The sequence below is a fragment of the Amblyomma mixtum genome, chromosome 5, assembly GCF_055824585.1.
Source record: "Amblyomma mixtum isolate Tamu chromosome 5, ASM5582458v1, whole genome shotgun sequence".
NCBI classification, from domain to species: Eukaryota; Metazoa; Arthropoda; class Arachnida; order Ixodida; family Ixodidae; genus Amblyomma; species Amblyomma mixtum.
The window spans coordinates 37,195,261-37,207,650 of NC_143016.1; the positions used below are offsets into that span (position 1 = coordinate 37,195,261).

Here is a 12,390-nt window from a genome sequence, read left to right on the forward strand (position 1 = left end):
AATGCTGTGGGCAATAGATGAACAAACCGGAGATAACCTCACCGATCGGTCACATGTGTAATTATATGGATTGAGTCGGGAATTCGGAGCTGGATGGATCGAAAACACAGGCGTCCTACGAGAATTCCAGCAAACGAAATATCCTAGGAATACAGCCTCTAAGTTTCCTCCTTGCTAACGACCAAGCATTTTGGTACATCTCAGAATATTACGATATTAATTATTCTCCCAAGCTGCGTGCACCTGGTCGCATAACCAGCGTGCGAAAACTGCTGCCATGAGCTGCTCACCGTTTGGTTTCTATAAAACTGCGAAAGAACACGTACCGTACGTGACTAGGATGATTTTACCTTCGAGTCATGAGGGCTGCTGACTGTTTCTAAGTTCACTGTTCACGGGATTTTTTTTTTTTTTTTGAGGTAGGAATAGGTATGTTACCAAGCCTGGATGTAGGCAGTGTTGACTGGTCTAGTTTAGCCATTAGCGCTGTCAATAAAAAAATTATGCATGCCTTGATTTCGGGCGGCCTTGGCTCAATGTTTCTCGTCTCAGCGTAGAGGGCTAAGTGGGCACGATTCAGCCGGCACTGAACGGGCCAGAGTGTCTCTGCAAGAAGTTGAAAAAAAAAAACATTGCACAGTTTAACGAACACTGAGAACTCAGAGCTGTTCTCGGTAAAAAGATATGTAGCTCTTTCTGGATACGTTAACGTTCATCCGGAAGCAGAAAAAAAAAATTATGCCTGAGAAAATACGATTAAAAATCTTCCTGTTACTCGATTCAAAATCGCCGCATCCATAGTTGGTTGCCGTCGTTTCTTTACGTGAATGACAGCGTGGAATAGCTCCTCGTAACCGCGAAAAAGTTCTCTGTCGACGCATGCAGTTCACTAAAGAAATCTTGCTGGTGATAGCGACACCTGTAGGTTTCGCTTTTTGCTCTTTTCTAGCTGATACAAGCTCCGTTTTTGAGGACAGTTGTCTTTTCGCTGTTCGAATGCCGTAATCTATCAATAGCGGCCAGCCTCAATTTGTTCTCAGCGTCCCATTAATGAAGAAACTTCATCTAAAAGCGGCCGCTGTCGCTTCTTTTATACCAAGTGCATTTGGAAGCCATCTGACAAGAGATTGATTCTTTTAGAGGCTGGTGACACAAGCCTTGGCATCCGCGGCATAGTTGGACGTCAAGAGAGGAAAACAGCACTGAAATGACGTTATCATCAGTGCCATTTGAACACACAGTATCCCGGATGTAGACTGCGCGTAACATACTGCAAGGGCGCTTGCTTGCGATGAGGCTTGTACTTTCTTCAGAATAAGCTATTATCGTTTATTTCAATGCGGTTTGTAATAGAGAATCATAAGTGTATGCATTATTAGCCAGACGCTCTGGTTAACGACATGGGCAGTTTTATAGAGGAGATACAGGTTTATACAGTTTTATACGGGAGATACAGGTTTTATACAGGTTTTATAGAAGCACACTAGTGAGCTAAATGACCAGTCTCGAATAAATGAAATAACTGTGGCAGGCGAAATAATTTCCGATACAAAATTAGCAAACTGCTTCAATGAACACTTTGTGTCCCTAACAAATAGCACTCATGATCAAAACTGCATGCGTTACTTGAACCCTAAAGCTACATCCAACAGCGCGTTTTGTTCTCCCACTTCGGCAAATGAAGTACGCAGCATTTTTGCATCTATAAAAAAAAGCAACTGTTGCGATGCATACGGTCTGCAGATTACCCCAGTAAAACACGTGTTAGATATAATTTCTTCTGTACTAGAACATCTGTTTAATCTTATCATCAGCTGCGGGACCTTTCCAACGAAACTTAAAATTGCAAAAGTCAGTTTTACACAAAGGTGGGGATCTAAATAATCTTTCGAATTACAAGCCGATCTCAGTACTCCCGGCTTTCTCAAAGGGCTTAGAAAAACTAATACACTGCCGGATAATATCTTTCGTGGCAAAACATAATACCATTACTAGCGCTCAGTTTGGTTTTATAAAAGGCTTGTCGACAGAAACTGCTCTTTTAACACAAAAGGAAATTATTCTAGATTCATTTGAGAAACAATTGTGCACATTAGGTGTATTTATTGATTACTCTAAAGCATTTGACCATATTAATTATATCACTCTCTTGGAAAAACTAGGTCACTATGGCTTTCGTGGCACTTTTCTGCAGCTGTTGAAGTCTTACCTTCACAACCGTAAACAGATGGTGGTCATTAATAATAAAAATTCTGATTTGAAGTCGATTACTGCAGGTGTACCACAAGGAAGTATCCTGGGGCCTCTATTATTTTTCATTTACATTAATGACCTCATCAACATTAGCAGTGTAGTAAAGTTTGTCATGTATGCTGACGACACCACCATGCTTCTTACCGGATCAAACCCCGCTGACATAATTAAAGACGCCAACCAAGCACTCGTAGAAATATCATCCTGGAGTTGTTCAAATTCACTAAATATAAATACAAAAAAAACTAAAGCTGTTTTCTTCAGATCAAAAAACCGTATATTGGGCAAGTTACCTGCTTTAAAGCTGAATGATTCAGCAATTGACATCGTGCCTGCAGTCAAGTGTCTCGGAGTATTCTTCGATGAACACATGTCATGGAACTTGCAAGTGGAATCAGTTGCTACAAAGGTCTCTCGCGTGTCTGGTATTCTTTCAAAATTACGATCATATTTACCAAAATGCATTAAACTTCTAATATATAATTCATTATTTCTATCAAGTCTAAACTACTGTCACCTGGTATGGGGCACTACTACTGTTTCAAATAAAAATAAACTCTACATTCCTCAAAAGAAAGCAATTCGCGCCATCATGAACACTCCATTTGACAGTCACACACAACCACTTTTTGCTGAATTAAACTTACTTCCTTTCCCGGACATGTACGATGCTAACTTGTTCAGGCGCTATGAAGCTGGCATAAAAAAGAATAATACCGCATTAGTTAAGATTGCAAACCTAAAGCTAAAAACTAGTATTCGTACTACACGACAAGCTGAAACCTGGGAAATTCCATATTCACGAACAAATTATGGACTTCAAATGTTGCGTCATCTCCTTCCCTCATACTTAAACAAATGTAGGTAGAAGTTTCTTTTTTTTTTCGGTTTTCTTTTTGTTACGAATTTTCTATTTCTTTAGTCATTGTTTAGTTTTTATTGCAGTCATTCTCTGGTTGACATTTGATGCAATATTCTATGCTATTAAGAACTGCCTTCATAGTAGATTTGTTTCATACATGCCTGTATTTATTTTCCTAATAACTGTACCTAGTCGCTTACCTTCTGTGAACTTTCATTTGTCTTCCTTTTTCTTTTTTTTTTTCTGAGAGCTGTGTGCAATTAACTTAGAACAATTTTTCTCTTGCTGCATGCCATGCTGCCATGTAGAAAAGGGCCGTGGGCCTAGTCAAGCCCATAACGAGGCTTTTTGTCCACGACCCCCAGCATTTTTGCGATGCTGAAATAAAGATTTGATTTGATTTGATTTGAGCTTTATTTTTCACTTCGGTGCCGCGATGGCCGCTGCATGGAAGTATTATTATCTTTTTATATATACGAGTTCCTACAGCGCCATTCCGAGGATTATCGTAATAGGGATAGCATATGAAACTGATGATCAGTATAGATAACCGGTACAATATAGAAAATACGTCGATACTGCAACTGGAAAACAAGGCACAATTGAATGATGTCAGGGTTTATAAATGTGGTCATGTAACAATGTGAAAGGCACCCAGCCTGTATTTCCTCTCGAGGAGGCATTATTTTTGTGTCCCTGCAGTTGCGTTTAAGTTATACTGTTCACGTTTCATCAGACACCGAAAGTAATATGAAGCGGACGTTGACGAAAACTATTGTTTGTGTTAACATAGGTCTGGAATTTCCTCTGAGAAGTATAGCGGCTAAAAGACAGGGTTGACGAACTGAACAGTCGGGCAGCTCGATAGTCTACCATAAGCAGAATACAAGCATGATCAAGTCCGTGAGAATTATGATGTTGCAACCGCTGAGTGGTTAAGTGTCGCAAAGGATAATACTTTCTGAAGCCGCAGGACTGATTCTACGAACGCAGCTTTACCCTTTGACACCAGTACGGCAAATTGTGTACGAATGAATGCTAATGAGCAAGTATTCCTTCAGGTGTAACTCAGTGAATGTAGCTGTTTGGTTTTTGCTCCACCGTTGAACTAAAATACAAGCAAGCACGTGCAACGGCGTACTTAAAAGCATTTCCTCTTCGTCGTTGTCGATGGCTCGAGGCCCTGGGCAGCGGAAGACGAATCTCTCCGGGGGCAGCGCTTCGTCGAACAGCAGCGTGTAGTTGAGGTCGCCGGGCGCCCCCGGCGACCCATCGCCAGCAGCGGCCGCCTCGTCGATGCCGTCGAAGAGCACCGCTACGTCGGCGCGCAGAGTGTCTGCCTTTTTGAGGAGCTCCGTCGCGTTGGCGAACCCCTCCAGGTCTGGCCGCGCGTGCGAGGAAGCCGAACACGCATATAGCGCCTGAGAAAAAGACAGCCGCCACCGCGGACTACGAATATCCAGCCTATCATCGACCGTTGTAGTTCATTTCCCGACGGATGTTCTTGTATTCCGGTTCACCCATGCTTATTTCTCTAATTTATGAAGACTAAACAGTTAGACAGCATTGAAGTTCGGTTGGGCTTGATAACTTATTATAAACTCTGACATGTCTTCCCAACCAAAGCTTTGGTTAGAAGGCAGAGTTTATTATAAGTGCTCTAATTTCTCCAGGCATCGCGACAGAGGACATCGGCCGTTGTTTCTCTCTTCGTCTTCATAGTGAAGACAATTTTTGAAGTGCGCCCGAGGCTTCTGGGGTCACAATTGCTGACACTATGTGGCGAAAAAAATAATTAGGGGCGATCACTTGGATTGATGCAGAAAAAATGTGATGGCATTTTAAGGCAACAGCGTTAAAGAGCACGTTTCTCATAAAAGCCGGCGTCATTGACAGCGAGCGAAAAATCCACGAAAAACCCCTAGAGAAGCAACGCAAGTGGGTGGCGGGTAGGTGGGCCACCTCGGTCACGTCACCTTGCGACATAAACGCAACCTGCGAGACCGGATTGTGGGGAAAAGCACCCACCGTGGCAGGTGGCAGTGAAATGAATGACTAGTGGCAAGAGGTTGCTCGGGAGGGGCAACATGGCTTGCACAAGCCCCTGCCATCGCAGAGCATTGGCGCATCGCTTAACCGCAACACCACTGAGCCAGGAGGGGTAGGAGGGCTCCCAGGAATTTATGAATGCAAAGTGGAGAATCACGAATTCCGCATATACGGGCATTAACCCATTAATGCTACGGCATCATACACTCAAGTTGCAGCTTAAGTGTCCCCCTCCAATTTTTCAGTCACTCTCCAGTCTATTCCCAATTTAATCCCAATTATGATTTCATTTTCTTTCACTAACAATTTTAATTCTATTCGGCTTACATTTCTGTTCGCAATCGCTTCGTTTATTCACTTTTGCTGAATCATTCTTAGTCCAGCGCCTGCCTCCTCTTCCCTACAAGTGAAAAGGGGGAGAGGGAAGCGGGACGGTTGGCAGGTAGCAGGTAGAGAGGGAAATCCCCATCCATAGAGACGTCGACGCCGCCGTCGCGACTACGGACAATTTTTGCCTTCACGGCCCTCCCAATGGTATCGCATAAAAAAAAAAAAACAACAACTAAGGTGAGGATGTCACGTCATGCGGCTGGACTTCACAAACCAACCCCTTTTGAAGCCGTTCCCTTGCCTGTTTGTTTATCCGGGATCGTCAAAGTCGAAGCCACATGATTGCTGCAACTACCTAACTGACACTCGGTTCTGGCAAACAAAAAATTCAGGGGGGCACTTTGTTAACCTAAAGTGCGGTGAGGCGAAAGCCTTTGCGCGGTGTTGCTGCTTGTGTCACTGATGTGTGGTTAAGATGTTAATTAAGTACACAATTGTTTGTGAACCTTAAATGCTGGAGACACTGGAAGGCATTTGGGAGGCATCCGTCTGATTCGACGCCTTTCTGAAAACACACTCCAGCGTCCTAGGCAAGAAGAACTACATATGCGTTGGCAGGAAGTAGCGTAGCCATTAGCACGCTCGGCTGCGGAACGGAAGGATGGTGGTGCGAATCCCATCGTACACAAATATTTTTTTCTGGTCTGACTAGAAGAAGCGTGACACCTCTACTGACAACCTTCTGTCGACGGTGAGGCGTTAAAGGCTTTCGCCTTAAAACCCACCGCGCGCTGTCGATTGGGGCCAGCATTCTGCGTCAAAATTACCACGCGGCACTCTGTCCGAGTAACTTCCTCCATGGCTGAGCGTTGCGCAAGAATTGCACGAAAGCCTCACCAGCTTCATCCCAGCAATTACCTTCAGATGAACCAACACTTCGGACATGTTTAGTGCACGCAAGACACTATATCTGATACGTACAGGTGAACGATTGTTTAAAAACACCCCTTTCTACTTGTATGAATGTGGCCATCGCGACACTGCGCTGCGTATACATCCACCTGCGCGATTTGCGACGTTTCTACGCGTGCTTATATATTCCTCGGTGAATTAAAGGCAGGTATTTGAACGGGCCAACCAGTATTTCGTTTTTCATTCTTTTCATAAGTAGCTGGCACCCATTTCGACTTTCAGTTCTGTATTCATCATGATGATGAAGAGAGAAGAAGCCTAGGAGCTCTGTCAGTTACCAGCTCAGGGCACCCGTTGGGCCAACTGCGCAAAAAACAATTTCTGTCAAATGATACGGCGAGGCCGGATTCCTTTGAATTCCCGAAGCGGGAAAAATATTCTTCCAATGGGATCAAGTTTTTTACACACCAAAGTTAAGTACATTTCAAACAAGGCGTGCAATGCGCGGGTTCACACGATATTGCACAGCAAGCCGACCTCACCTCTGGACGCTGCCAGCTTTGGGAAGGCTCTGAGCAGCAGCTCCCGAGCGTAATGGTTGGCTGCCGGCGCGAAGGCCACTCGGCGTCCCTGGTAAGGCGCGTCGCAAGGATCTCTGCGCACACCGGCAGCGCTGGCGTCCATCTGCACGCGGCCGAGGTCCGGGTAGGCGGCCGACGAGCACCAGAACAGCGCCATGAGGAACACTGGGGCGCTCAGCTCCAGCAGGCTGACGAGCAGACTCCGGCGAACGCGGTACACCACCAGGTCCTTCCAGACCACCAGGCTCACTTGGACGACCTGCGCGTGGATGATCAGGTTGTGCCCGGCCGCTCAGCAGACGATGCAGTGTTTACACTAATGGACTAACCTTTACTGCGAAGGGTTCTGATTGGGCTAGCTGGTTACTGGTTTCAGGCATCTTAACTACATCAGAAAGACAGGGACAAGATAGTTTGTGTCCCGTCCCTGCTCTCTTGTCCCTGTTTCTCTGCGTCAGTTAATATGCCTGGAAAACAAAAGTTTACAAGACGCGAGTCGGCGGACGTAAATTATTTCTGCGTGGTCACGCAAAGCAGGTCAAAGAAAAGCACAGAAGCGTGAGGATAGAGGGTACACGTAAGCTCCATCTGCATGCTGGCATAGATGCCAACTGACATGTAACGCAAAAGTTTTGTCAGGTTGTAGTGACGGCAGTCCAGCGGTCAGGAAGAAAGCAACAAGACTTGCAAACGACGAGCGCGAACGAACGGACACTACAATGGTACGTGGCATTAGCCCCCCTCTCGAAGAAGCATCGCCTCGATGCTTTAAAATGAAAATAAACACGGAAAATGCAAACTTCGAGTCATTTAGCGTTCATAAAAAATTCTCTTCCTCTCCCGTAACCGAGAGTAGAGTAAGCATGAAATGTTTGCGGGCCTAATGTCATCTCGGTGGACACCCGAACCGCACCGTACAGGAAGGGAGGAACGCCACCACCCGTTCAGCGCGATGCCTTGCCATTTGAACGCAAGGTTTTTGAGGAAAGGAAATGGCGCAGTAATTCTCTGCCATCTCGGTGGACACCCGAACCGCACCGTAATGGAAGGGAGGAACGCCACCACCCGTTCGGCGCGATGCCTTGCCCTTTGAACGCAGCGCTTCTCCTCCGGATCACGTATGACAACGAAGTGTAACGTGTCATTATTTATGTGCTTTTTGCACGCGTTATTAGAAATCGAAAATTACAATTCCGTGCATTATCAAACCCACAGCTCCACTGATATCTTGATAAACATTGAGAAGGCATTGGCAGCAGTTATTTTTTGTCTCGTTTGGAGACCAACCGGCGCTTGCATGCCGGTCGCGTAGGAGGGCTTAGAGAGAGTCGTTAAATCTCGTTAAGTCTCGTACGGTGCCCGGATGTTCTCGTTTCAGAGCCCAGATGACTGGAATTCAGTGCCCGGATGAGTGGGTTTCAGTGCCCGGATAACTGGAATTCAGTGCCCGGATAACTGGAATTCAGTGCCCGGATGAGTGGATTTCAGTGCCCGGATGAGTGGATTTCAGTGCCCGGATGATGGCTCTCGGTCTCGGCGTGACGTCACCACACTGCCGACAACGGGAGCTAAAAGCATTTCATGCTTAATAAGGTTTAAGGCCTACGATATGGACGGCGCATAACTGATAAAATGCATGACACAAAAAATTCTCTGCCTCTCCCGTAACCGAGAGTAGAGTAAGCATGAAATGTTTACGGGCCTAATGTCATCTCGGTGGACACCCGAACCGCACCGTACAGGAAGGGAGGAACGCCACCACCCGTTCAGCGCGATGCCTTGCCATTTGAACGCAAGGTTTTTTGAGGAAAGGAAATGGCGCAGTAATTCTCTGCCATCTCGGTGGACACCCGAACCGCGCCGTAATGGAAGGGAGGAACGCCACCACCCGTTCGGCGCGATGCCTTGCCCTTTGAACGCAGCGCTTCTCCCCCGGATCACGTATGACAACGAAGTGTAACGTGGCATTTATGTGCTTTTTGCACGCGTTATTAGAAATCGGAAATTATAATTCCGTGCATTATCAAACCCACAGCTCCACTGATATCTTGATAAACATTGAGAAGGCACTGGCAGCAGTTATTTTTTGTCTCGTTTGGAGACCAACCGGCGCTTGCATGCCGGTCGCGTAGGAGGGCTTAGAGAGTCTCGTTAAATCTCGTCTCGTACAGTGCCCGGATGTTCTCGTTTCAGAGCCCGGATGACTGGAATTCAGTGCCCGGATGAGTGGATTTCAGTGCCCGGATGACTGGAATTCAGTGCCCGGATGAGTGGATTTCAGTGCCCGGATAACTGGAATTCAGTGCCCGGATAACTGGAATTCAGTGCCCGGATGAGTGGATCTCGGTCTCGGCGTGACGTCACCACACTGCCGACAACGGGAGCTAAAAGCATTTCATGCTTAATACCACCCTGGGCTGATAAGCTCGCGGTACAAACGATGCTAGGCGTGGTGAACTATTTCAGCAAGTTCATGCCGTCCTTGGCCCAGAGCACTACCCTTCTCAGGAATCTGATCAAGAAAAGTGCTGCGTTTGCCTGGACGCCCAATCACGCTAAAGAGTGGAGGCAGCTGCGCGAAAGCCTAAGTAGTGCGCCCTTGCTGACCATTTTCGATCCAACAAAACCCACAAAGGCGTCTTGTGATGCAGCATGAAACGGAATCGGTGCCGCACTACTGCAGTGTCACAACGACACATGGAAGCCGGTAGCGTACGCTTCACGAGCACTAACAGAGTGCGAACAACGTTACTCGCAAATTGAAAAGGAGCTCATCTCTATTAAAACCTTTCGTGAGGTTGCACGCGTCGACACTTACGAACGGATGCGGCATCCTGGACGAGTCTTGCTGCTGCTGTCGCCTCTGAAGCGATGGCGCTGAAAGCTTCTTTTTTTTTCGTCTTTGTCATCGCGTGCGCACGAGGGTGGAAAACCATCAGCCTGGACGATGTCACACTCGCAAAATATTCACAACACTGAAACACAGTACAAAAAAAAAAAACATCCTTCAGATATTAAGAATCACAGAAAAATGATAAACGTAAATACAGGCCGGCTCAGCTGTTAGGAGACATTGCGACAGCATGAGGCCTTCGGTTTCGATTCTAGGCCCCGACGATACTATTTTGATATAGATGGTGGGGCTGGTGGGGGGGTAGTGGTGCTGAAAAACTTAATTTAGAAAGGTTGACGGGAAGGGTGGTCCTCGTGGGTGGAGTCCAGAGTATAGGACTCCGAGAGCTTCTGTTATCCTGCGGGCCCTCGCGATCAGCCGCTGCTGGTCACCCAGGCTCTAGCAGCTTCCCACGTCAAGGTCGCGCTGTGGGGTGTAGGTGGTTGCCGGGGTGTTGTTGGGAAACGTTCTTACACCAATCAGTCTCGCAGGTCCGCATGCACACCGGACCGCTAGCTGGCGCGGCTACCGTGCACGTCGCTGTAACTTATGGCGCTGAAGTCGCACTTTTCTACGAGTCTCGCGCGTCATGTGCTACACCTCCGGAATGAAAGGCAGCGCCACACTCATACCTGCGGGCGAAGCCTTTTTGAGCAAAACAAGAATGTGGCCTAGCAGATGTTGCTACACGGTGAAAAAAAATATCTGCGCCTCCCGTAACCGAGAGTAGAGTAAGCATGAAATGTTTACGGGCCTAATGTCATCTCGGTGGACACCCGAACCGCACCGTACAGGAAGGGAGGAACGCCACCACCCGTTCAGCGCGATGCCTTGCCATTTGAACGCAAGGTTTTTTGAGGAAAGGAAATGGCGCAGTAATTCTCTGCCATCTCGGTGGACACTCGAACCGCACCGTAAAGGAAGGGAGGAACGCCACCACCCGTTCGACGCGATGCCTTGCCCTTTGAACGCAGCGCTTCTCCCCCGGATCACGTATGACAACGAAGTGTAACGTGGCATTTATGTGCTTTTTGCACGCGTTATTAGAAATCGGAAATTATAATTCCGTGCATTATCAAACCCACAGCTCCACTGATGTCTTGATAAACATTTAGAAGGCACTGGCAGCAGTTATTTTTTGTCTCATTTGGAGACCAACCGGCGCTTGCATGCCGGTCGCGTAGGAGGGCTTAGAGAGTCGTTAAATCTCGTTAAGTCTCGTACGGTGCCCGGATGACTGGAATTCAGTGCCCGGATGAGTGGATTTCAGTGCCCGGATGATGGCTCTCGGTCTCGGCGTGACGTCACCACACTGCCGACAACGGGAGCTAAAAGCATTTCATGCTTAAAAACGCGCTTTCAGGGCACAAGGGTACACACATTGATGTTGGAACGAACGACAGGATACCAGACGAGGCTCGCTTCGCCTTCTGACGTGTTGTGTGTGTCTCATGCCTTACAAGCACTTCCGTTTTAGAGCGCAGTTCTTAGGCGCCCGTTCATAGATTCCGCGTCGTAGTCGTAGTAGTCGGCATCATCATCATCGTCGTCGTCGGAGTAACAGGCCACCTGACAACGTGGCAGGCAGTAGCAGAGCACAACGCCACCTGCCACGGCGAGAGCGGAGGGATGGACAACTGGAAGGTGGCTGCCACTCGAAAAACCCGGAGGGGGGCTAACAGTGTGACACGCCACCTGCCAGTGGTGGCAGGGGGCGTGTGAATTGCGCACCACCGACTATCGTAATCGTCAGTCAGTCAGTCAGTTTTTTTTTTTCACGGTGTTCTTTTCGGTGGTTATAGCACTCCACACAGGTCGGATGTTGTGTCAAAACTGTTGAAGACATGAACGCCAGGCGGCGAAAAGATAGGAGCCAAAGCAGTGCCTCTTCCATTCCTTGGTCTCTAACTTCTGAGAGTGTTCCCTTCAGTGCAAGGACCTAGCTCTGATGCCACTGACTGGCCAACATACGTCGGGACGAGTATCCCCTCCCCAGAATATTTCGTAGTTTCACCACCACCACCACCACTCCCCACGCGGCAGTTGTCTGTGATGCACAACTTCCGAGTTCGCCGCCTGTTCATCACGATGTGTAGGGGTGTGCGAATAGTACTTTTTCTAAACCGAATCAAATACGAACACTGTATCTTTGCTACTAAATCGAATAAGCGCCCGTCAACAGTAGACAAAATTGCCTCGCTGAAAGTGGCAAGATAATAAACTCGATCAATGCAAATTATGTCTTCAATTACGGCGCCGTGCAGCGTTTACATAGCACCGTTTTGCAGCTGCTCCCGTATGCGCCCTGTGTCGCGTCGCCTCGCGCGGCAGCCCGAAAGTCCGCGAAAGATGGCGCCACAGCGCTTTGAAAATTGTGGCACTGAAATTTTTTTGTCTGTTATGAAGCCGCCTGCGCGCGCCTCAGAGAGCAATGCTCTTCCAATGCCATTGTCATAGAATTGCTTCGGGCCAGTACGGGCTTTGTGCGGCCTGTATATAAGGATCGAGTG

The 12,390-nt window shown here is 47.5% G+C and overlaps 1 protein-coding gene across 4 annotated transcripts in view; it reads right to left on the reverse strand.

Annotated features, from left to right (window-relative positions):
- Positions 1-7,641, reverse strand: part of LOC149341799 (phospholipid-transporting ATPase ABCA3-like) — a 47,743-nt gene extending 40,102 nt beyond the window's left edge. For 3 of the 4 annotated variants that reach the window (XM_089543997.1, XM_089543999.1, XM_089544000.1), the window contains exons 1-4: positions 7,317-7,641; positions 6,949-7,246; positions 4,257-4,496; positions 512-606 (exon numbers count right to left, since the gene is read on the reverse strand). In XM_089543997.1, coding sequence (XP_089400123.1) covers positions 512-606; positions 4,257-4,496; positions 6,949-7,246; positions 7,317-7,367 — 684 coding nt within the window. In that variant the 5' untranslated portion in view covers positions 7,368-7,641. The remainder of the gene's footprint in view (positions 1-511; positions 607-4,256; positions 4,497-6,948; positions 7,247-7,316) is intronic. The other variant, XM_089543998.1, reaches the window with a different exon arrangement.
- Positions 7,642-12,390: the final 4,749 nt, after the last annotated feature.